Source organism: Polypterus senegalus, chromosome 6, assembly GCF_016835505.1.
Source record: "Polypterus senegalus isolate Bchr_013 chromosome 6, ASM1683550v1, whole genome shotgun sequence".
Classification (NCBI taxonomy): domain Eukaryota; kingdom Metazoa; phylum Chordata; class Cladistia; order Polypteriformes; family Polypteridae; genus Polypterus; species Polypterus senegalus.
Genome location: NC_053159.1, coordinates 77,397,057 through 77,423,457, shown reverse-complemented (window position 1 = coordinate 77,423,457; position 26,401 = coordinate 77,397,057). Strand labels below are relative to the sequence as shown.

At 39.0% G+C, this 26,401-nt stretch overlaps 1 protein-coding gene across 3 annotated transcripts in view; it reads left to right on the top strand.

The window, feature by feature from the left end:
• spega (striated muscle enriched protein kinase a) overlaps positions 1–26,401 on the top strand; it is a 418,725-nt gene that overhangs the window by 238,591 nt on the left and 153,733 nt on the right. For all 3 annotated transcript variants that reach the window (XM_039756374.1, XM_039756377.1, XM_039756375.1), the window contains 4 exons: positions 1,758–1,948; positions 2,062–2,150; positions 8,073–8,248; positions 22,759–23,019. In XM_039756374.1, coding sequence (XP_039612308.1) covers positions 1,758–1,948; positions 2,062–2,150; positions 8,073–8,248; positions 22,759–23,019 — 717 coding nt within the window. The remainder of the gene's footprint in view (positions 1–1,757; positions 1,949–2,061; positions 2,151–8,072; positions 8,249–22,758; positions 23,020–26,401) is intronic.

Genomic DNA, 26,401 nt, shown 5'->3' with positions numbered 1-26,401 from the left:
GGACAGGCGCCGTAGGTACATGTTGGGCAAGAGGTGTCAAATATTTTTAAATTTATTCTGTTACCTGTGTGGTTAGTAATAATAATCTAACTAATATAATAATGATTTTTAATGTTTCTGTACCATGCTTCATTGTACTGTAAGGTGTAATGACAATAAATTGAGTTAAACCAAGTTGGTTAAAATGAAGACTGATGTGCAATGACAGTGCTACATAAAAATTGCAGTTGTGTCGTTTTTATAGAGAATATCCTGAATATTACATCTGTGAAATCAAATTAAACTTTCATATTGTCTCACTGCATTCTAGAGGTACTCTTTAATATTAAATTGTCATGTCAGTCAGTTATTCATTTTCTAACCTGCTTAGTCCTGAACAGGGTTGCTGGGGGCACTGGAGCCTATCCCAGCTAGCATAGGGTGCAAGGCAGGAACAAACCCTGCACAGGGCACCAGTCCATTGCAGGGCAAACACACATACAAACACATGACTCAACCACACACTAGGGCCAATTTACTATTGCCAATCCACCTCACTTGCATGTCTTTGAGCAGTGAGAGGAAACCCATGCAGACACAGGGAGAGAAAGTAAAATCCATGTAGGCAGGACCAAAGACATGAACCCTGGTGTCCTTACTGTGAGGCAGCACCATGCCACCCCTATATTAAAAATGTTAAACCTATAATATTTAGTTGTCACCTATCACCTTTACACTTAGGTATGATGCACTTAAGTATGAGGGAACTGCTCAGCCATCAGAGTCCAGAATAACAGCCAGCAGGTCAAACTACAAAAAAGGAGTCTGTTGATTATAAGCTACTAGAAAAAGGAAGGGTAAACATGAGGAGTAAAAGATTATACCTACATAAACAGGAAACATCAAATTCTGTAGCTCCACCACCCGGCCTGATGGCATAGAGTATCTACTGTATACAAGATAAGCTCCCATGTATCACATCAAGTAACTCTTCCACCTCCCAGCCCAGATATTGCACAAGTGTGTCTCCTTTTTCTCCCCTTCAGTACCTACTAAACTCTATGGAGTTTTCTCAGTGGAGAAATGACCAACAGGGGCTATTAAGCTCCAATTTGGGACCATTTCCAATGTAAATTCACCAACCACTTCTGGGGTCATATTGCCCTCTATAACTCCTATTGGCTGGTTTTCTTGCTGTCCTGAGCCCCAGCAATACACTTTAAGGTTGGCAAATCGCATGGAGACTGGCCACTTTAAGACATAACAAGCAGGGGTTCTAACATGGTAACAAACATCCTTTTTCTATGCCTGAGTACTTTGAGCTACAATATTTGTATGAAAACAAGCTATATAAATAAATGTTGTTGTTGTAGTTGTATTGGATTTGGTAAATTAATTTTAAGTATTAAATGTCCCCCCATTGCCATGTTCCTATGTCTGTGCCCCCAGAGTAATTATTTCTGGGACACTCTTAGTAAAAATCTGTTCTACAGTGCACCGGTCATCATCTCTTTATCTTCCCAGCCCTGAGCAATGCCACTTCTTATGTAGTATGTATAAGTACCCCTCACGGTACCTTTGGAAGAGTTTTTAGATTGCAGATTATTAACAAGTCCTGCGGTGGGTTGGCACCCTGCCCAGGATTGGTTCCTGCCTTGTGCCCTGTGTTGGCTGGGATTGGCTCCAGCAGACCCCCGTGACCCTGTGTTCGGATTCAGCGGGTTGGACAATGGATGGATGGATTATTAACAAGGTTTATTTTATCTGCTTTGCTACAGAACCCGCTCCAGATACAAGGGCCACCCTTAATGTACCTTTGGATATTGCCAGCCCCATCACCTCTGATGATGAATACTTAAGCCCACTGGAGGAAGGTGTGGAGTTTGGATTTCCAGCATTTCGAGGACCTGAAGCAATGAAGTTACCAGACATTTCTGAAGTGCGTTTCAAAGAACCACCATTTTTTGAGGTGAGATACACATAAAACACATTATCTGTGTGAATCTGCGCTGAATTTCGAGAGGCACATGGTTTTGATAGATTAACCACCCAAATTAATATTTTAATTCTACTTTTTTAAAGGTTTGCCTGACTGATCAAGCTGTGCTAGAGGGACAGGATGCACTCTTTAGAGTGAAGGTTCATGGAGAGCCTAAGCCCTTGATTTACTGGTATGTTTGGTTAATTCTTTTATTATTTGTGTAAGAATAAAAGTTGTTAATTAATTTAACCACTATATTGAAAAGATTTTATGTTGAAGAATCATTTCAGATGGATTATCTGCATTACCCTAGATGCTAGCCGTTAAACTAATTACTGTTCCTTAAAAATCAGTGGGGGCTACCCATTCATATCCAAACATTGCTTTATCTTCTTATATACCACTCTACCGTGGCTCTCCGTTTGTCTGTCCAGGATATTAAATCACCTGTAGCTCACAAACTGTTTAAACTATTTACCTGAAATTTGGTAAACATATGACGTCTGCTGTCTGCTTTTGTGGTGAGGATTGACCTCCAAGGTTATTCCTCTTTTCATTTTTATTTTATTTTATTGTAGAATCGATTCTCTGCAGCTGGCAGCCTTGCGGCGCATGTGTACGGGCGCCATTCTCATTCCCTACCACCTTCACCTTCACTTCCCCTATCTCTTCATATCTTAAATCATTCTTGAGGCAGATTGAAAACTTAAATGCCAGCTTAAGTGAAAAATTAAGTTAAATGGGCAAAGTAATTGCAACACAAACACTGACTTAACAGATTTTAACGCTAAAAGATGCTGACGAAAGAAGAGAAGAAGCGGGCCGCTAGGGTGGAGAAAAGAACAGCTTCTTAGGAAGCAGCAAGCGCATCAAGCTCTGAGCAAACGAATGATAAACATACAGAGAAAGAGGATGAAAACTATGGATGCTCAAGTCAAGTGTATTCACTTGTTTGTTATCGTGCAGTACGCCGTTACTGGTATTGACTATTACTGTACCTGTCATAGTTTTACAAATGACTCCTGGCTGAATTTTCACTCACTCCATTAATTATGCAATCCCTAAATTCTAGATTTCCATGCTGTACAAATTCTGCGCACCTTCCTTCACATGTGCATTTGTGTTTCTGAAAATGAAATGCTGCTATCATTTATTTTATTAGTGGAGAGCTCATTGTTCCATAAGATCACAAAGCTTGATGTTAATGAGGTATTCGTGCCTCCAACCATCTGCTGAACCCCCATAATCCGACTGCAAGGCCATTGGGATGATATTCCCTGTCCCAGCAGCACCAGTAACATTCAGAGTATGAGGAGTGGCAGCCATTACAGGGCACCCACACTCACATTTAATCTACTCAGGCTAATTTAAACATGCTGATAAACCTAAAACACATTTACAATTTTATACATTTCAAAAATTCAACTGAATATATGTTAGTTGCAGAAGCATGTTTTAGTGAATTGCTTCTATATGTCTAAAGTCAGTCAGTCAGTCAGTCAAAATCCAACCCACTAAATCTTAACTACAGGGTCATAGGGGTCTGCTGGAGCCAATCCCAACCAACATAGGGCACAAGGCAGGAAACAAACCCTGGGCAGGGCGCCAGCCCACCGCAGGGTTATGTCTAAAGTATTTTTATTTATAGTATATATATATATACATTTTTTTTTCCTTTTCAAAATGTATTTTGGGGTTGCTCCTGTCAGCCCAATACTAACTAACAATAACTTTGGCTAATCGTCACATTCTTCTTCTATGCTCATGTATCACGTATCAAACGACTTTCAAGCTGTGTGCGAACATGAAGGGTTTTTTAAACAAGAAGAGACTAAAGGAACAACAGTTTAGGTTAGCAAGGAAGTGTAGAGGAGTAACAGGTAGCTTGGAGAAATGATTCAGATGTACTTTGTGTTGACAAGAGTGAGGAAATGAGTGACCAAACCAGTATTGTCAAAATAAAACGGACAGACTCAGCAATCAAGTGAAATTCATCTTTTAAGTTGTAAAATTCCTTCATGTGAGTTATATTTAAGTTTGACCTCATAGTTTATTGCACACTGTAGGATTTTCAGCAGGTGTTTTGTTGCGATGTGGGTAACGCACAGCACAATCTGTCCCCGTCCAGACATTTGTACTGTGGTAACTGCCAGTGGCCATCTGCGAACCTGTGACATTCAAATTACAAAGGCCCACGGAGGCTCATTTCTTTCTCATGAGAAGTAGAAGAACCCCTGCACTCCTGCACTCAGGGACATCTTCGAAACACTACAAGCAGAGTGCTTCTTGGTGACATCAGCAAAGCTCTCTCTCTCCCTCTTTCTCTCACTCAGCCCCCACCATTTTCTGCTAGCATGGATGGGCTAGTACACTCCACTCGTCCACAGTCCAAATCCTGCCAGCTATGCCAAGTGTTTTGTCATGGAGTGGTTTACACACTCAAGGACCCTTCCTAGTCCTGATAATTGCACAGTAGTAACAGCCTGGTGCCAGCCACACACCCATGACATGCAGATTACAAAGAAGCTCCTTTTTCATGCCAGGAGCAATATAAGAGCTCCTACACTCCTTCATGCAGGGGCAGCTTCTATACACTACAAGCAAAGTGCTTCCTGGTGACACCAGCAAAGCTCTCTGTCTATCTCTCTCTTTCCCTTTCATTTTCACTGAGCTCCAACATTTTTGGCAGCAACAACAGGCCACTACACTCCATTTGTCCAGGTGGCATTACCTGTTTACAGGTAGTTGAATGGTCTTACAATAGGTAATGCTGTCATGTCATGGATTCTCTGCCTAGATATTGTCCATGCAGTATTTGCATATTATCCCTGTTTCTACAAACTGGTTATTCCTCTATCTGCAGTGAGCTATTTTAAGAGCTAATTACATGATTGTAAAAAAAACTTGTCAATACAAAGAATGTATTTGGTCTTACTAAGCATTAAATATTTTAAATGCCTTATACTGATGTTTGGATGGTCGAATGGCACATAATTCACAACAGACTAATTCAGTGCAAAGTTCCTTTAGTGAATGGTCTACCGGATATTTATAAGTTAATTAAAAGTAATTTTTCATGAAGTGTAGGCTTATTTATCTGCTCCATCACCGGGTGAACTCCTGGACATTCTAGAAGCTATTGTAGAAAACAGGATGATGGCATAATTGGATACCATCATGAAAAATCCCCTACATCTCCTCCAAGAGGTGCTCATTTGGAGCACATTTAACCAGAGGCTCATTCCACAACGATGTACTAAAAAGCAACTTTGGGGATATTTTTTGCTCACTGCCATCAGGCAATTCAATGCTTCCACCCGATGTACTGGTTAAGTTAATTTTGAAATACCATTTTTAAATATCTGCACAATATACATGTATTGTTTGATTGATCATAAAAAATCATTAAAATAAAATCAAGTTTAACAAAAACAGCCAGAAAATGTAGATACATAACAGTGGCACTATAGGTTCCTGTTGAAAAGTGTTAATAAAGTTTGTTCTTCGTGCACAGTGCTTTTGTGCCTTAAGTGCTTGTAATACAGTATATACGTTGAAGAGACAGACACTCTGTTAGTGGGTGTTCATTTAAAATTTATTGTGGTAAATTCCAATACATTAAGAATATTGTGGGTGGTCAGATTTTGTTTATGATTGTTTCTTTTAGACTTAAAAGCCATAAAGACCATATTCTAGTAGAGTCAAAAACATGCATTCAGCAAACATGCATAATACCCATGAGTGATTAATCTAATTCAGGGTTGCAGGAGACCAGATCCCATCTTAGCATTACTGGGTGCAAGGCCGGAAGCCACCCCAGACAGGGCACCAGTTAATGCATCTTAAAATGCTGTGAAAAAAACTTCAATTATGAAATTCAAGGGGGTGCACTAAAATGTAGCCCCTCGTGCAGTAAGGAGCTCCATCCTGATTTTAACAACAGTAAATGTAGTCAGAGAACGCATTTTCTAAGTTCTGTTATCTGTGTGTGCTGGAGAGAAAACATGTCGTATTAACTGGTACTGTGAAGAACAGCCCAAGTAACTATGTGAAAAGGTGATTGAAATGTCGACGTTTTGGGATGGAGACAAGAAAATATCCACGTCGCGGAATATCCCTTGGAATCCAGTGATTAAGAAATGGAAAGAGTATGGCACAGGTATAAATCTGCTTAGAGCAGGCCGTGCACAAAAACTGACTGATCATATAAAAAGAAGACCAGTGAGGGAGGCCACCAACAAATGTATGTGAACTCTGAAAAAGTTACAAGCTGCAGTGCCCGAGATTGGGGAGACCAGGCATATGACAGCTGTTGTTTGGGTGTTTCATCTGTCACAGCTTTATGGGAGACTGGTAAACAGCAAAATGCATGACATCTCTAAAGTTTGCATATGGGAGACTCTGGAGTCAGTTGGAAGAAAGGTCTATGGTCTGAATAGACCAAAATTTAGGTTTTTGGCCATCAGACTAAACTCAGTGTATGGTATAAGGCAAACACTGCACATGATAGCAAACCCATCATTCCCTTTGTTAAACATGTTGGTGGTAGCATAATCTGTGCAGAATGGCCTAAAAGCTTTGTGTAGAGGGTAGAATAATTGCAAAATTCATGGAATCCTGAAGAAAAATTAGTTGCTGTTTGCAACTTTGGAGATTTTTTTTTCCAACAAGACAATGAACTCAAGCATAAAACAAAAAAGGCCTAAAAACAACAACGATAAAGTCCTGGAGTGGCAGAGTCAGATTTAAGATCTCAATAAAACTGAAGATTTGTAACTGGATGTGTAAAATGCTGTTCACTTTCAATCCCCCTGTAACCTGACAGAGTTTTGTGAAGAAGAGGGGAAAAATGTCAGTGTCCAGATGTGCAAAGCTAATAAAGACCTGCACATTCAGATTCAAGGCTGTCATAGCTTTTAAAGGTGAAATGACAGAGGTGTATACTTATGTGATCAAATATTTTGTGTTTTATGTTTGTATTTAATTTAGACCAGTGGTCACCAACTGGCTGCAGATTTTCATTCTAACCCTTTTTTTAATTAGTGACATATTTTTGCTGCTAATTAAGTTCTTTTGAATTCATTGTAATTGACTTGCTCTTGAACACTCAAACCCCTTAACTGTTTATTTTTCCTTAATTAGCAGCCAAACAATAATGAGATACAAAATGAGCCAAAACAACTGGTGTCCATCATACAATATCTGAAAATAAAGAAAGCTGAAGGTCTCAGGAATGTTGATCTGCTCAGGCCCTCAAAACATTTTCATAGTGCTCTTAGAATAGTGAAAATCAACAATTTTGTAATGTCTGCTGATGCACCAGGAGAGCATCAACAAGCCACAGAATTAAAGAACAGGTTTAATTAACAACAATACTCGGCACCTAATTAAGCAACTGGTTGGAGTCAAATTGGTTGGAGTTTGAGGCCCTGACTTTGTGGGCCTTCTTTCAGCTCCCTCAATTCATATTTCATTTCTGTTTGAGTGCCATTTTAGGAAAGGAATGAAGCAATTCAGAGGAACAATGAAGAAACTCAGGGGAACAAATCTTAAAAAAGAAGTAAATTAAAATGAATTCACAAGAAGTTAATTAGCAACACAAACAGGGCACTCACTAAAAAAGGGTTAGAATGTAAACCTGCAGCCATGGTGGTCCTCCAGGACTAGAGTTGGTGACCCCTGATTTAGACTGCCTTTCAGAGATCTCTTTTCACTTTGACAGATGACATTTTCTGCTGATCAGTATCAAAAAATCCAAACTAAACCCACTGTGATTCAATGCTATATGGCAAAAAATCTAAACATTTTCAAGGTGTGAATACTTTTTTTAAACACTGTATATATTGTATATTTAAAATACAATATGATTTTTTGTCATTAGAGAGTTAACTTTTTCCTTTTTTTTTTCTTTTGTGATGGAAAATGCCATCACTTTCTGTTGGGTTAATATGTCAGCTTGAACCATTTTTCCCCTCTCTGACCTCACAGAATTTCTAAAAGCATGGTTGACTTATGGGACCTAATCGATTTGTCAGGTCTCAAGAATAATAGCTAGTGTGCTATCACATATCTTGTGTTGGGTAATTCCTCAGATGGTTTTCTTTGTCTGCAGGCTAAGAAACAGACAGACCATAAAGTCAGGAAGTCATCACAGTGTAACTGAAGGAGAGGATGGCACATATGAGCTGAAAATCCTGTCAACGATAAAGTCAGATGCTGGAGTGTATACCTGCAGAGCAATTAATGAATATGGCACACAGCAATGTGAAAGCAAACTTGACGTTAAAGGTAAGAGTTTTTTTTTTTTTGGTCAGGCCACCTTTTTATTATGGTGTTACAGATTAGCATGTTAAACCAGCAAATGATTTTTGTAATAAAACACCTTCACTAGTATAAAAGCAGGTGGCTAGCTCTTTCCATATTTTGAGCTTCTGCCCTTGGAAGTAATGCAATAATGCAGTCTGTATGATAGCACACCTAACAATGACCCCAACACTCTTCCATTGGACAGGGGAGGTACGCTAACTTACTATATTCTGAAAACAATTGGAAGTGGTCTCCTCTAGACTTATCGTTGTATACTCAGATATGGGGATTGATATTTGAGAAGTAAGCCGCAAGACAATGATTATATTTTTATATTATATACATTAAAGAACCATCAACAACAAATCAAATCAAATTAAGAATATATTGAATAATTATTATAAAAGTAAAGTTGAATAAATCAGACTGTGCAGCTGCATGAATAAAAAAGTACCACTTTCGGTTAGCAGAAATAGCCCAAATGTTGATAGAAATCTACGTTTTGTACCTAATACTTGTATGAAAAATTTTTGCTTGACCTAACTGAAAGCGTACTCAAGTTATCTTGTTTACACACACACAAACATAATTCAAAAAACTGTATTTTCAGACTCAGGAAAGTCTACAACGTTGAGATTCATTAAAATCTTGAAATCAAATTTTTGGACAATTGCAAAACTTTCCCTCCGAGAAAGTAAATCAGACTCAGGGAGGTCTAAAATGTCGAGATTCGTCAAAATCTTGAGGTCGAATTTTTGGACGATTACAATACTTTCCCTATACTTCATTTACGAGAAAGTAATAAAGGCATTGGAGTGGTTCTTCAGAGTGATGCCATAGGAGAACCAGTTTTGGTTCCCAAAAGACCCATCCACATGAAAAACCTTTTATTTATTTAGATCTGTAACAGGCTCCATACGGTAATTAACCATGAATAGATGGTAACAGACTTGTGAAATACCAATGGCTCATGATTTCAAAGCGAGTCTTGCTGCATACAATCTGCATGCAACACAGTCTATGTGAAGATTTATTATTAATCTGTTAGTATCATGCTAGGTAGCCTTCAATAGAGGATGGTACTGACATCACGTTGCTGCACCCACCACGCGATGAACCACCTAGATCAATTATTTTTTTTCTACATATTAGGCAGTTTTTCAAATTGCAAAGAACCCTTCCCAGAATTAAATAGTTTTTTTGTCAAGCAATGGTTTTATGAGGAGCCATACAACTCAGTAAAGAACCATAAAGTGCCATTAAAGAACCAGGATTTGTAAGAGTGTACTGTCCACCCTAACCCTAACCCTAACCCCTCAAGCTTTTCATTAGCCTCATTTCCCTGACCTGAAGCGCACAAAACTGAAATGGTGTAGCCTCTGTTGCCTCAGCCAGTCTCAGATCAGGCTCGCTCTTTCCAGGCTTCCCCTTCATTTTTGGGCATTGTGGCCACTCTTAGGCTTTTACCTCTCGCTTACATGCTAAAGACTAACTTTAGTAAGTGTCATCCTATGATTAACTGCAATTCAATATAATAAGAAAATGCATAATGGTGGAGTTGTGGCTCTGAGGCTAGGGATCTGCACTGGCAATCGGAAGGTTGCCGGTTCGAATCCCGTAAATGCCAAAAGGGACTCTGCTCTGTTGGGCCCTTAAGCAAGGCCCTTAACCTGCAATCACTGAGCGCTTTGAGTAGTGAGAAAAGCGCTATATAAATGCAAAGAATTATTACTATAAATGAAGCAAATCTATCTTAATTACAGTAGGTATTTGTTGGAGCCAAATTTTTATATTCAAAACATGCTAAGAAATTAGAATCACAAAGGCCCTTAACCAAGACATAGAAAAGAACAAAATGTAACACTTAAACTTAGTAAGTGAGGGCAGATTAAAAAGAATATACTGCAATAATTAATTTTCCCCACAGTTCTCAAATGCCCTTTATGTGATGAGTCCTGTATGCACGCATTCATTTCCAACAGAAAAATGAATATGAGAAATAAAAAATGCCTAACAGAGACAGCCATTGTATCATAAACATAACAAAGGACATCACAGTCTGCATTTCTTTCACACTGTAGAGGCTTTCGAGAGGCTGTTTTATAAAATCCTCACCTTTCTGACTGAAGCACGTCCAGACATAATGGTGTAAAATTGGATGGGCTGAGGTGAATAGATTCCTATTAAGAAACCAATTGAATCGTGTTAGGTCAAGTTTGATTAAGCTTAATTGAGCATGGATGTTGCCATTCCGCTCACAAGTAGCAAATGTAATAGATGTGGATGGGAAATGCAGCTTAAGGTTTTATGATAAATAATGGCAGAACTGTGACGTGCCTAAATGAAAGACAAAATCTGCGGGTGAATTACAGGGTAATAATCAAGGCTAGTCAGTGAAAAGGCACTAGTCAACTATAAAACATTTTCTACAATTGTAGCACAACTGAAAACTAATTAGCAATCTTAGATAAACAGATTACAAGACAATTATAATAATTATTTTTTTTTGCTTATCTAAAATGTTTTTTAACCTGGCACCTGAATAGCATTTACCATGATCAAAAATGTAAAAAGAATCTCTAATATTTTCCATTATGCAAACAGTATTACTAATAAGATATTCTTATGGAAACATGACAATTAATTTGGGCAAAACACATAATTTAAAATAATTCTAGTGCTAAATCAGCCTAATTGTGATCTAAATTAAAAAAAAATATTTATTTGCCTTAAAGATACAATGATTGCAGCATAACACAACATAACATAGCACAGCACTCTCAAACTTGCTTTATGGTCAACTAATGAACGTTGTGGAATGTGCCGTCTTCAACAATACAAAATACATCTTTAGACAGACATTCATCAGGATTTTTAGTTAATAACAAAGCACAATTATAACATTAGTTAACAGATCCAAAGCAGATGCACAGAGGCAAAGAAGACATACATAAAACTGATAGGTAATGCAGGCAATAACCTTGAAAAAAATAAAGTTAAAGTAGTATGCTACCCTCTTAACCATTTTCTACAAAACTGTTTACACACTTCCAAATAATAAATGCTCACAGTCAAGATTTTGATAATCTAGTTATAGCAATTTGAAAACAAAAAAAAGCATGGCTTTTTTTAACAAAACAATAAAGCAAGCAAAAAGAAAAAGATTAGACTGCTGTAACAATACTAAATAAAAGAAGCCATCAGCACGATAAACCTTAATGTAATATTTTAATGGAGTCACATACATCTTTCTATGATTTATTTTAGCATAAAAAATGGATTTGCTTTGCTTATGAGGAACTGATTTATGACCGTATCAAGGTTTCTAAGAGGATTTTTTTTTGAGGCAGTCTGGGAGTGATTTTCACTCCCTTCTGCATAAGGTTCAAAGGTGTATATTTTACATTAACTAATCAGCCTTAAAAATCATTGGAAATGATGTAAACCATTTTATGACCATTACAGAGAAAAGGAAGAAATTGCTTGGAGGTTGTGGGAAAAACCAGTACCATATTCGAGAACAAAGGCAGAATTCCTTATAGATCTGCCAGATATCCAATGTTAAAGAAAATGATAGATAAATAGATTGTCTCTACTGCTAGTATGAGGTTGTACCTACTGCCAGTTCAGATTGTACAGGTAGTCCAGTTCCACCAGGATGGCATATCCATACATGCCCTCCCAGAGCAGTCTCATGTGCTTGGAGGAGATGACCAGTAGATGGGCCATTACATGATGAGAGCTGGACAAGGCCATAGAAGAGTATCAACCCAGGCAGGGCCGGTATGTGCTGTTTTGTGTCAGGATCACTGACAGAGCTCCAGATGAATACTGGTAGGCACTATATAGTTAATAGATAGACATATAGATAGATAGATATATAGATAACAACAACATTTATTTATATAGCACATTTTCATACAAATAATGTAGCTCAAAGTGCTTTACATGATGAAGAAAAGAGAAATAAAAGACAAAGTAAGAATTAGAATAAGACAACACTAATTAACATAGAATAAGAGTAAGGTCTGATAGCCAGGGAGGACAGAAATAAACAAAAAATCTCCAGACAGCTGGAGAGGAAAAATAAAATCTGCAGAGGTTCCAGGCCATGAGACCGCCTAGCCCCCTCTGGGAATTCTACCTAACCTAAATGAAACAGTCCTCTTTGTATTTAGGGTTCTCTTGGAAGGACTTGATGATGATGGTCATGTAGACTTCTGGCTTTTAATCCATCAATGTAGGAACATCACAGTGCTTTGATTAGGTGGTGGTGGTGGCACTGATCACCACCACAGAAAACCAGGAAAAGAAACAGAAGAGAGAGTAGGGGTTAGTATGGATAGATACTAACTAGTACTATCTAGTACTAGATAGATAGATAGATAGATAGATAGATAGATAGATAGATAGATAGATAGATAGATAGATAGATAGATAGATAGATAGATAGATAGATAGATAGATAGATAGATAGATAGATAGATAGATAGATAGATAGATAGATAGATCTCCCCTGTCTGATTCAAACCATTTTTATTTTGTTTGGTTTAATTTTTTGAGAAATATTGTTATTTTATTATTAAATATTTTGCTATTATACTTTGTTGTTGCTAGGTATAAGAAACTTGTGCCATATGACCCATGACATCAAGACCGCCATGATATATCTAAACTTTATTTAATCTTGAAAATAAACTACTGTTACGTTCACTTGAAGTGGCTTTGGGGCTTTGGGTTTGTAACCATTTGGGGCATCCCCAATGTGCTCTAAACCCCAGGCACAGTACAGCCCAACACACTTGTAGGTTTAAATAAAAGATATTTATTAAATTTAAGCATTTTTCTATAATTGCCTTACCAAAGACCAGTTGCAATATGCACTCTAGTTGAGTGTTGCCAACTGCCTCCTGACTCTGACTCACTCAATGTGAGGGAGTGGGCTTCTTTTCAAGCCGGAGCAAGGAATGCTTCCTGGAAGCACTTCCCAGTCATATAGACAGTAAGGAGGTTCCACCCCCTACACCAACAGTGCCCTACTGGCATCCAGGAACCTCAAAAAGGCTGCACTTCTGGACTCCAATTCCCAAACACCCCTGCATGTGTTCCAACTGGGCTGCCACAAGAGGAGCACTGCCACCTGTTGTATTGGGGATGAAACTACTTCCAACTTCCTGCTTCCATTTGTCCAAACATTAATTTATTCCAAAATCAGTTCTTTGTTCAGTTGGCCAACTCATCAGTCCTTCTATTCTGGCTTCCTATTCGGGCAAGAAATTGTTCTCCTTCCTGGCCAGGATGCCCATTCTTCATCTACAGCTTATAGAATCCATGTTTTGCATACCTGAGCTTTGACTGATTATGCTTATGTTTCACCCTCGCAGGTGACGCTATCCAACTAGACTATCTGACAATTTAGTATAAACATAACATTAAGAAGGTTTTTCTCAGACTTCTCTTAAATATATACTCTACCTAAAATTATACATTTTGTTTCCATTACTCACTCCACTTTGTCATAATGACAAAGAAGAAGCCCTCTGTGGTGTTATGGGTCCACAGCTCGCTGAGCGAAGGCCGTTTCTTTTTAAATAAATAATCACCGCACTCGAGGCGGCTTCATGAGGGGGCGTAGTGGCCATAGCAAGTGATCTGCGGTGTGGGCGTTTCTCACCTAGTGCACAGGTGAGGGACTGCCCACATCCGTCATTGTTCCCGTGGCTAATGAGCTGCAGCTGCTATGGCCCCTCGCTATATAAAAGAAGCACGAGTCGGTTAAGAAGGGAGAATGAAAAGAAAAAAGAACGAAGAGAAAGAATGAAAAAATGAAACGAAAAGGACAGAGGTTACAGGGAGCAAGAGAGGAAGCAGGTCGGTGAGAGAGAGACACACGGAGTGTGTGGATGAGCGAGCGAACGAGCGCTCGTGGGCAGCTGCGAGGAAGTTGGTTGGGTGTTAGGCCGACACCCAGGAGTTGGAGTTGTAGTCACTCCCGCTGAGCGATCAGGTAGCAGGAGTGACCAGGGAAAGGCGACTGGCCACAGAAGGCCGCAAAGGCAGCGGGAGTCATGAGGCTTGGTGTTACAGTCCTTGGTGTAAGCGTCCTGGAGACTAAGGAGTCCAAGTCTCAGACCTGGGATGAGTGCCAGACCGAAGCCAGGATCGGGAAGGGCAGCTGCAGAGTGAGCGTCTCGCCTGTTGAAGGGCCTGTATGGGAGAAGCAGGTGAGACACTAACAGAAAAGAAGCACCAGGCTTGTCGTTGTTTTTTTTAAAGACTGCTTCCTGAGGAACATTTTAACCTCTTATTTTAAAGGATTGTTTTTTTTTTGTAGTGTTTTTTAACCTCCACGTGTTTCTTTATTGAATTATTTATTGGACTTTGAAGCACTGCACTGTGTATTTGAACACTGTTTTTGAATTGTCTTTTGCACATTTGAACCATCCTCTTGCTCAGTTGTTGCCTCCACTGTCTAGCTCAACTCGGTTATATCTATCGACGGTGTTGGATTCAAGGGCTCCCGAATAGCAGATGTGAGTGTGGAGCCGAACCCGCATCGTCACACCCTCCCAATTCATTGGTTTCTTATCACCATTGCAGAGAGTGGTCTGACAAAGGTGTAAAATTAGACTGTAACAGATAAACAAACGTGAGTGAAAACATCATCATGTGAAAAGTATGCCTCATTTTTCTGCTCATCTAAGGTGATTCAACAAGCAGAAGGTCAGTTTAGCTGTGCAGATTCACAAAGTGACGTTGAATAACCCTGAAGTGCTGCAGTTAAGGAACTCATTTGAGATAATATTTTAATAATAACACAGAGACAAAACAGAAAAGAACATTATATATCCTGCACTCTGATCCCCAAAGGTCATGCGAAAAGACAATTTCCCCTCACGGATTAATAAAGTATATTATTATTATTATTAAGGTACAGTCACAGGGGTCAATGCCTAACCTGTTAGCATTGTGTGCAGAATTAAGCCTAGGTGTGGTACCACCCTTTTTGTTATGTTTTGAAGGGATATGGCAGGAAGATGAAACATAGTCAGAAACCAGGTGAAGTTCGTAATCAAAAGTCAGTTCAGTCTTTTACCAAGGCCTAAATTAGAAATTAAAATGTGTAGTCGAGAAATGAAAGTGTGAAGTCTGAAAACTGAGTCAGAACATCATATAGCAAAGCACATGTAAACGGATTTTGTTCAATATTAGATGACGCGAGAGTGCACAGTGGTGACCTTACATACTGTCGATGACAATCACTTGGCCACTCCCAGCTAGTTACCACAGCAACAAAGGACACAAGTTATACAAATTGGCAATTCCCTACACAATACAACATGGCGTGCAAAAAGGATGTGAAGAAAAACAAATATCTTTAAGAATGTTTTAAAAAATTGAAACTGCAAAATGAGGTTCTGTATATAACATAAGGAAATATCATGAAAAGTTCATAATAAAGTCAGATAATATTTAAAAAGAAGCAAAATCATAACACTTATCATAGTGTACCTCATATGGAAGTGGTAAGATGAATTAACAGAAATCCCTGAGAAGACTTAAATAAATAAAAGCATGGGCTCCCTCTTTCTGCATGCTTGCTGAATGCTTTTAAAGTTGGTCTGTTTTTATACAGTATTGTGTTTTATTAGCAGCCATTGTTTACTGAACAAGACTAGTGCTGGAATTTTGAAATATCTGTTGGCTCTACTACTCTTGGTGCATTAAGTCCACTAATTAAACAAAACGTTAATACAAAACAGAAATACATCGCTGGCATCTAGATCAATATTTCTACAATAAATAAATTACTTTGCAGTTGTTATATTTAGCCAGTGTGTTTCTGGCCTTTTTATACAATTATGCTGTTATATTCAACTGTAGTATTACCTTTGATTTCTTAATAAATCAGTTATTATTTTCTTCTCCTAAAAAGGTTTGCTAAATTTCAGATTATAATTAATTTACAGAATACTTAAAACACAGGGTCAAAAGTTCATTTGCCATTGCTAGCTATTTCTCCGATTAGCTTTTGCGTGGCAGCTCTCGTGCTTAACCTCAGCCAGCATAGGGCTTATCCTATTATTTTTTATTTAACATTGAAGTTACTGCAAATAAAAAGCTTGTATTGCTCCGTATGGAGTAGCTGTCCACATCACCAAGGGTGTTACAGATGATACACCACACCTTCAGGCTCCCAGTAGTGAGATGTTAAAGAAAGCATATGGTCAGCATTTGTTGTTTATGTTCAAGTATAAACACAGAAAACAAAATGAACCCAATGCAAGTCTCCTTTCTTCTATCCCTATACCATATAAATAGTATTTTCTTTATTTGATTGTAGAATCTATTTATTTCTACAATATATATATAGATAAACTGAAGTACTATGAAATACTACCACCAGGTTCTGGAAATACTCATACACTGTTTTCTGCCATTGTACTCTTTTTATCCATTGGAATTATTAATTAAATGTGTTTACTTCTCCCACTTGCTGTCTCCATTTGGTGACATCATACAGAAGTGCAGTGGATGCGTTATGCGTTCAATTGTTATTTTTTACTTAAGCAGGTTTTTCAACATTGTTCATGAAATCTGAATTATAGTTAATATCAGTAATAGCCAGTGGCATAGCACAGAATATGTGAGCATTGTGGAAGTTCAGCCCCTTAAAACAGACAGATGCGACACCAGATGTCCAAAACACACATTTTTAATATTCCCTTCTGGTTTACAACACCACACAACATACACAACAGCCACAAATTGCTCACAGTGCCTTCTTTCTTTTATTGTTTTCTCAATTCTTCTGCCACCTCTACTTCTCTCCTTGCAAACTCTGTCCTCTTCCTCCTGACTCCGGCTTCTCAAATGGAGTGAGGGGACCCATTTTATAATGCCCCAGATGTGCTCCGTGACAATGTTCTGGCAGCACTTCCTGGTATGGCGGAAGTGCTGCATGGGCATCTGGAACCACTTTGGGTGTACTCAGTTCCTGTTCCGGCTGCACTTCCTGGTGTGGCGGAAGAGCTGTAGTCTAAGGCTCTGTGATCCTCCGGGCACCCCCTGGCAGTGGCCACAGGCCCCAGGGCGGCTGCTCTCTTGTGGCCCAGAGGAGGTATTGTCCCTCTCCTGGTCTTTCCGCCTTCCAGGCATTCCGGCTGGGTTGGATCCCGCCATAACACTCACACAATAGTAGAGGTGAGGGCCCTGCCTGAAAACATCTTTACAATGGAACCCTAATTTAACATTCCCATATTTAGCATTTTTGAACAATTCACTTTGCTTCTGAATGCTGTTGTTGAATATACTGTAGAACAGGCACTGTCGGAAGAACCTCAAGTCTTTTTAGGCTATATTCACACTGCAGCTAAAAGAGACCATATACTGATTTTTGCCTTTTTTTGAACTCAGTTTAATTTTGCAACTGAAATGATTACAGATGTTGATCCTGAACATGCCACACCTGCGCATAATGAATAAAATAAATTTGTCAGATAGATCCTAGTTGCTGCTCTACTTCATGTTTCAGGGCAGAATAAAAAGGATCTGTGAATTTGGAAAGGGAGAGAAGCAGGAAACAAAACATTATAGCTGTTGGTTTGTGCACGTTTATTACTGCTGGTGTTCTGTACATAGAAACAAGTGGCCTTAAGGACTGGGGATGAAACTGGTGACAGCACAACGGCGCAGTTGCTATGAGAGCAGTGTAACTCCTATCTGAAAAGTTCTGATTTCATTTTTTTTCCTGCTAATCCCACTTCTCCAAATTGTCACGTGAGTGAAAATGTGGGAATGGAGCTTCAGTGAGAATGTAGCCTTTTATGATTTAAAGATCAAACGCAGGATTGTATCCTGTGGTTTAACAATGACGCAGTGCTACACAGTGGCGTTCATGAAAAGGAATAACAATCTGAAATGACAATAATATAATTGCACAAATTAAAAGACCAAATCAGGATGCTTTAAGCTCAGTCATAACTATTAATCATAAAAATACTGCAGTGACAATTAAAAAAAACTCTAAACACAGCAAAAGACCTGTACTAATGGGCATTACAAATAATCATTTTTTTTGTTGTCAGTTCCTAGAAAACGTTCATTGGAGGTCTATGATATTTCTGCTCATCTGCTTCTCTGCTGAAGTCAGTAACTATTCAAGCAATCTGTAGGGCAGCTGTGGAGGAATCCCACCTCATCCCCAAATGTGCAAGTGAGTTAGGGAAGGCTAATTCACGTGAGCAGAGAGACATGGAGGCACAGTTAATTCTTTCATAAATGGTACTCAGTAAGACTTCACTATAAGATAAAGATGAAACAGGTTTAGTCCTGAACATACAGCTGAAGTGAATAAAGCCACGTCTCGCAGGCTCCTAGAAGGCTCTTGACTTAACCATCACCCTTTCTTGGACAGCAAATTGGCTTGTACTTGTGAGATGGCAGAGGCAACTTTCCGTTATGGGTCAAGTGCTTAAACGCACTACGAATCATGATTCAATTACTGAGAATTACAAAGGTGAAATCTAGATGAAATGTTCCACATAGTCGACTATCGTTGTTATTAGAGAGGGCAAGGACTGAGCTACACATTTTCCTGGTGAGTACATACATCATTCAAATAATGGCCATACTGCTGCATTTAGTGTAGGTGGATTGACTTCCTCATTTTTTGTTGGCTTGTTAAACAATTACGAAATCTTCTGTCTCTGTCAAGCATCTGCAGCTGCTGGCTTCATCTAATAGCTTTAATGTTAAAAATGAGATAATAAGAGCCTTCTGTTAATAAGTCAATATAATGCTGAATACATTGTTCATGAAATGTGAATTATAGTTAACATCAGTAATAGCCAATGGCATAGCACAAATGTGGGCACCCACACAATAGTGGAGGTGAGGGCCCAGTCAGAAAACAGCTTTACAATAGAACCCCAATTTAACATTCCCAAATTTAGCATTTTTGCACCTTCAACTTTGTTTTTGAATGCTGTTGATGAACATCGTCGGAAAAACTGCAAGTTCTTGAACATTTGCCTTCCTTTGTTAGAAATGTAACATTATTTTGCCAAAGAGACAGAGAGGGCTTCTTAACATGACATAATATACTATAGCATTCGCAAACCCACTTCATCGAAGACAGGTTTGCAGGGGTCATATCAGCACAGACAGCAAGACAAGACACAGGCCTGAAAAGCGTGCCAGTGCATCACAGAGCCAATTTGGAATCACCAAATGTGTCTACACTGCATGTTGCACGTGCTTTAGGGATTTGGAAAGAAAAGACAACGCGGGCAAGTAGAGAACATGCAAATTCTACACAGACAGCGACTGGGTGTAGGTCTTGAACCCAAGATGCTGGATCACTGAGGTAGCAGTCCCACCTACTGCAACAACCCTTACACTTTTTTGTCAGACTAAATAAAATCAATGCAAATTGCAAAATAAATTATTGAAAATACTTAAAGCCTTCTTGACCAAATATTACTGTCTATCTGTATATACAGTATGTGCTACTATAGTATGCTACGCTATGTCTTTGTTTAACTAATTACATTTTTCGTTAAGACAGAAAAGTCAGTAGAGAAGGCTTTAATTAATTATACATCTTTTCTATGATTCTCCTTCTGCCATGTCCTCTCTCCCCTGTTGCCTTCTTACATACTTCTGTACAGTTTGTGAGAGCCACATTTTATGCCCGATTCAAAGCACTCATCTCAGCTGGCTTTTTAACTTACATAAAGTGTTGAAATATTCAGGAATCCAATATGTCAGAGGTCATGTCTCTGTACTTTGTTATTCAGCTTTGGTGCTCAGGACTCTTATACCACAGGAAGGAAGAAAACATTCTGAATATTTTGCTTCTTCATGCTTGCTCTTTCAAAAGCGAAGATGCTGGAGAAATGATTACATTCAACAAAGGAGGTTCATTTTGGATGGACAATAGTAATTTACAGGCTGAAAAAAGAAATGATATACGTCACCTCTGTCCGAGCCCTGAGATATGTCGCTATAAGATTGTGCTTCACTAACTGGATTAACAGTGATGTTGTCTTTTGGTACAAGTGCTCTAAATTGTGTGGCTCTTGAAAATGAGCTTTGCTACAGATCTAAGATCAGAGGAAGCATGGCTTGCTCATTAACTACTGTATAGATTTACATAAAATATAGAAAACGTAAAAGCTTTCCAATAAGAGAAGGCTGTTGAATTTATTTATGGTAACTTGTAGACAGCTGTTTTCTAGTTTTCTCACATTTGTTCAAAAGCAGCCATTGAAAAAATCAAGGCATTAAATATTGACTCTTTACGTTTCGTGTCTTATCCATTTACAGGGTGACACAGAAAAATGGGAACTTTTGAAAAACCCAATAAAAATAGAAGAAATCCAACAAAAAAAATTATTGACAGCAATTGAACCACTACAACTTGCCTTTTAAGAGACAGTAATCCAAATTATCAATGTCTGAAAATGACGTCCTGTAGATGGCATCCTCCTGTACGTATGCACTCCAATCTGCTGTTGAGGTTCCCCATTGATCGCTGCAACATCTCACCTGGGATACCACGAATTTCGTCTTCAATTCTTTGTTTCAATTCATTCAGTGTCCTTGGCCGAGTCGTGTAGACCCGACTCTTAAGGTAGCCCCACAAGAAAAAATCACAAACGGACAAATCCAGTGATCTTCAGGGCCAGGGAATGTCACCGAGTCTTGAGATGACACGGTTATCGAACAATTCTCGCACAGCTGCCATTGATTGCCTTGCAGTGTGCGATGTCGCACCATCCTGTTGAAACCAGGTTTCGTGAAATTGTGGAAAATTGTTCAATGCAGGCGCAACAAAAGATTGCATCATTTCAACATACCAATCCAAAGTGACAGTCACTGTGATCCGCTCTTCATTTTCGAAAAAGTAAGGTCCGACGACCCCGCGTGACGAAACTGCACACCATACTGTCACCTTGCTGACGTGTAAAGGGCGTTCATGAACTTCATTATGGTTGCTGTCTGCCCAGTAACAATAGTTCTACTTATTCATGTAAACTGTGAGATGAAAATGGACCTAATCTGACATCCACAGCTTGTCCAGAAATTCATTGTCCTCGTTTATGTTTGTCATAATTTGCTGACAGAATTCTAATCACAACTGGTGATCGTTCTCCTTCAGTTGTTGCACGATCTGCAGCTTGTACGGGTGAAATTTTAAATCAAAATGGAGAATTCGGCGAACACTCTCTTGTGACACTCTGACCGCAGCTGCTTGCTTACGAACTGAATGCCGTGGGCTCCGTAAGGCTGAAACGCATACAGCTTCGATATTCTGTGGAGTACGAGCACTTCTTGGCCGTCCTGTCAGTTTCTTTTTTAGAGCAGATCCAGTCTCTTCAAAGTTTTTAATCCAAGTTTTTATCGCGTGTTTCGAGGGAACCCGACCATGATGCCCTAAGTTGCAAAAACGTCGGAACTCCCTCCGCGCACCTTCCAAACTATCGTTTTTGTAAAACATTTTTATGGTGAAAGCATGCTGTTGACCGTTCCACTGATCCATGATTACTAAATGGCGAGACTGTTTACAGCTCAAGGTCCCTGTTCCGCAGTACGGCCAACTGTACATGGCTGCCACTATGCATTTCAAAAGTTCCAATTTTTCTGTGTCACCCTGTATTACTGAATGCATGTGTGTTAATGAAAATTAGACTACCCAGTGGGCTGAATTTAAGGATTTTAAACAGATATTTGCTACTCCAAAGTGCCGAATCTAAGCTACTGTACTTTAGGCTGTTCCAGTAGAAGTTCCCACCATTATAGGTTTTTGTAGGAGAGTGGCAAGAAATGCACTAAAACAAGTGTGCTATCACTATTACACTGAACATTTTGACCAGATACTTTGATTTATTTTTCCTTTTTAATAATGCGTAGCTTAATGTTTTTGATCACGTTGTTGTCTTCAGTTGTTTAAGTTGTGGCAAATTTATTTGACTATTTTGCACAAACAAAAAATGACATTTTGACTGCAACGATTTCTGCAGACTGACTTGAATGTTTTAGTCTTGTACCAGCAGAACATAACGTTTTGATCTCAGTTAATTTCTTATGTTTTGCTGCATTGCAACCTTTTTATTATTCTTCATGTAGTTGCTTATAAACATTTTAATTCATCCACACCTAGATATGAGGTGTTTACCTTATACTGAATATGGTTTTAAATCTTTCTGGATCCTCAGTATTAGGTTTTTCCATTGCATTTTGTTTAATTGTTAGCTAATATAGATTTAAAAGATGCTTTCCCCCAAGAGATATCTGAAGAGCACCACTAGTGTCTTGATCATCTGTTTTTCATGCCTTTTTATCAGTGTTCTTTCTTTGTTACTCCAATAACCCCTTAACTATAACTTGCTTAAGATTTTGTTTGAATTTGTAAGGGAACTATAAATATACTGTAAGTAAACAGTAACTCTGAAACAACTCATCATTTAACAAAACCCTGTCTTTAGTCCCACCAGTGGAGCCCAGCCTGGCAGTCATCCGACAAGTACGAGATGTGACGGTAAAGGCAGGTGAAACAGCAGTCTTCGAATGCCTTATTACTGGACCACCAGATGTGGATGTCGACTGGTTGTCCAATGGAAAGCTGATTCAACCAGCCCTGCTGAACTGCAAAATGCACTTTGATGGTAAAAGGTGTAAACTTCTTCTGAACTCCGTCCATGAAGATGACAGTGGCTCATACACCTGCAAGTTAAGCACAGCGAAAGGTGAGTGTGGCCATAAATATGGTAAGTGTTTTGTAGACCTATAAGACACAATACATTCCTTATCTGGGTAATTTCAGTGTGTCTGCCCTCAACATATAGAAAATGAACACATATTCTGAATAGTATCTAGAAACAAGGGCACACTTTATAAGATGTTAATTGCATTTTTTAAAAATTAAGTGAGCAAAGGTTGATATGGCATAGAAACACAATTTAACTACATTGTCATTATTGTAGTTTTAAAATGAATCATCTTATTCTGCTCATTTTAAATAGACTGGAAATGTAGTATATCATCCTGTTTAACAGTATTATAGAATTTTATAACAGCTATTTCATTTTTACGTATGAATGACAGCATTTATCAACACCAGATCTTTTACTCTCAAAGTCATTTGTCTCGGTAAATGAGCTGCCATTGTAGACAAATGACTGATTTTCTTCCTTCAAAGTGAAATTTCTGTATTGCATGATTAGACATATGAGAATGTAATAATAAATGACAGACTGAAATTAATAATTTAGATTTCTCAGGAAAATATTTTGGTTGGTATATGCTATAAAACACTTACAACAAAGTGAAAATAGCTGAGCAAACCATAAGGGAAAATATTTGCATAAGCGATTCCACTGAAATGGAGGCATATGCTATTCACATAAAAAAGTTGGTTTCCTAATGAATTAGGGTAACTGAATTTGAAGAATGGGCATTGATAAGGACCTCATTCCAAACCCAATTATGTTTGCTGTTTTTAATGTGGCAATATTAGTCAAATAATTGATTCTGCTTGAAATACCAGGGCATTTATTTCAATCACGTTTCACTCAAGTTCATGATATGAATGGGAAAGCCTGTTAAATGTTCTTTATGATATTAGGCAACACATTTTCAATTATAACAAGAAATCACTGAGCAGCAGTTAGGGGAAGAGATGAAGGAAGCATTTTAGTTTCAGGTTTACCTATAGGTGTATCATTCTATCCATTTTCTTAACACACCTAATTCCCTCCCGTCAGTACTGGGTTCAAGGCATGTGCCAACTTTGAATGGCATACTAGTCTCACTGTTGGCAAACTTATGTGCCCACGTACCCTGGGGAGTTAACTACAGCATAAAAGAAAACCACATAGAAGATATAAGATATGTTGGGGTACTACAGACTAATCCCATTTAATAACCAATTGAATTGGCGAAATAGAATTAAATGGACCCAGAGTTTTGGGCAATTCATTGGTCCTGCAAACTATGACCACTTCCTGTTACTCAAGATCCTTAAAGAGGATCAACAGGAGTGGTGAGAAGAGATATAACATGAGAGGTGTGGTTATTGTTCTTCTTCCAGGTCACAGTCATTTCTAAAGGCAGAAGAAGAAAATGTGTAACTGACTACCATATCCAAATCCTTTCCACATGCTCTTGGCAGACACACTAAATTTACATATTTGACACATAACATACACATCTTGTCAGTGTGAGAAGAAACTGGAAAACCTCTAGAAATCATTCTCACAAACACAGGGAGAACGTGTAAAACTCAACACACTGACAGCGATCAAAGGTACTGGTACATCTGGGACAGCAATAATAAAAAATCATTATGACACCTCAGTCAATTGATCAAAATCATTAAATGGCTTAATACAATTCACAGTCAGTCAGTCATTCATTATCCAACCCGCTATTTCCTAGAGCCAATCCCGGCCAACACAGGGCACAAGGCAGGAACAAATCCCTGGGCAGGGCGCCAGCCCACTTCAGGGTGCACACATGCACATGCACACCAAACACACAGTAGGGACAATTTAGGATCGCCAATGCACCTAACTTGCATGTCTTTGGACTGTGGGAGGAAACCGGAGCACTCGGAGGAAACCCATGGAGACACGGGGAGAACAAGCAAATTCCACGTAGGGAGGACCCAGGAAGCCAACCCAGGTCTCCTTACTGTGAGGCAGCAGTACTACCACTGCACCACTGTGCCGCCCACAATTCACATAATTATGTTAATTTTTATATTAATAACAACAGAACTTTCAAATCTGAAGCAAATCAAAACAAAATCTCAATAAAAAGATTTATTGATTGGTCCATCCTCATATATTACCAAACCCACTTAATCCAGTTCAGGATTGTGGCAAACCAAGATTCATCATAAATAATTGTGTTTAATTAGACTGCTATTTTTTATAGAATAATCAAAAATTATTTATACATTTAAATAACATTTCAGAAAGTGTTTATTTTACACTAAGTTCTGAATCAATTAGAGAGAAAACTAAAGACAGGCAAATCATGGACTGTTTCAAGCTTTGATGCTGTTGGCCATACCACCTGGAACCTGAGTCATATCAGGTTAGGTCAGGTCAGGTTGGAGAGCATGCACTGGTACAGCGCATTGGCGCATCCACCACATGACAAACAGCTTGGGATCCTGGTTGGCAACCCCCCAGGCAGACATGTAGTCCAGTCCCACCCTTCCGGAAATGATCCTGTATCTGCCACAGGCAGGTCTTATGTGGACATCCCCTTGGCCTATTTCAGCCACTCAGGTACTCAACAACGATTCCCTGAGGGAATCATGCTGTAGTGCCATAACTGACACTCCCTCACAATGCAGGTAATGTGACTCATTTGGGACTCCATTAGCAGCCGCTCATTCGACACAAAGTCAAATCAGCAGTACCCAAGGATTCTCCAATGAGACCGAAGGAGTTCAGTCTTCATATCAGGTCACTGGATAGCATCCATGTGTCGCAACCTTGTAGCAAGACAGGCAGCACCAGGACTCTAAAGACTTGGACCTTCATCCTTTTGCATAGATATCTGGAGCACCACACACCCCTTTCCAGCAACCTCATGACCCTCCATGCTCTCCCAATCAGTCTACTGACTTCATAGGAAGAGTCACTAGAGACATGATAAGTCCCGTTTTCCAGTCAGTTGGGTTGACACCAGTCTCACAAATGGAAATAAAGACTGTTTGCAATGACAGGAGAACAGCCTTACCACTTGTTTGGAGAAGTTCACCCTGAATACCACAGATCCCTGCAGCCTTCCATACCCTCAGCTGGTTCACCACCTGTGCAATCTCAGTGAGATTGGGTGGTTCACAGCTAATTAAAGGTTCAGATGGAAGAACTGGGGGACCAAGAGATATCCAACATCCTAACCAGAGGAACTGCTTTAAACAGCTGCTCAAAGTAGCCAGCACAGCAAGTCATATCCAAGTGAATAAATGATAATCTTGAGTACTATTGAAGTGTTTTAGTTTTTTTAGCTTAGATTGGAAATTGGCACCTGTAGTCGAACAAGGAAAGTGATGGAGAACTACAGCATTGTTTTCTACCGATTAAATAACATCTCCATTATTAGTTCTTACAT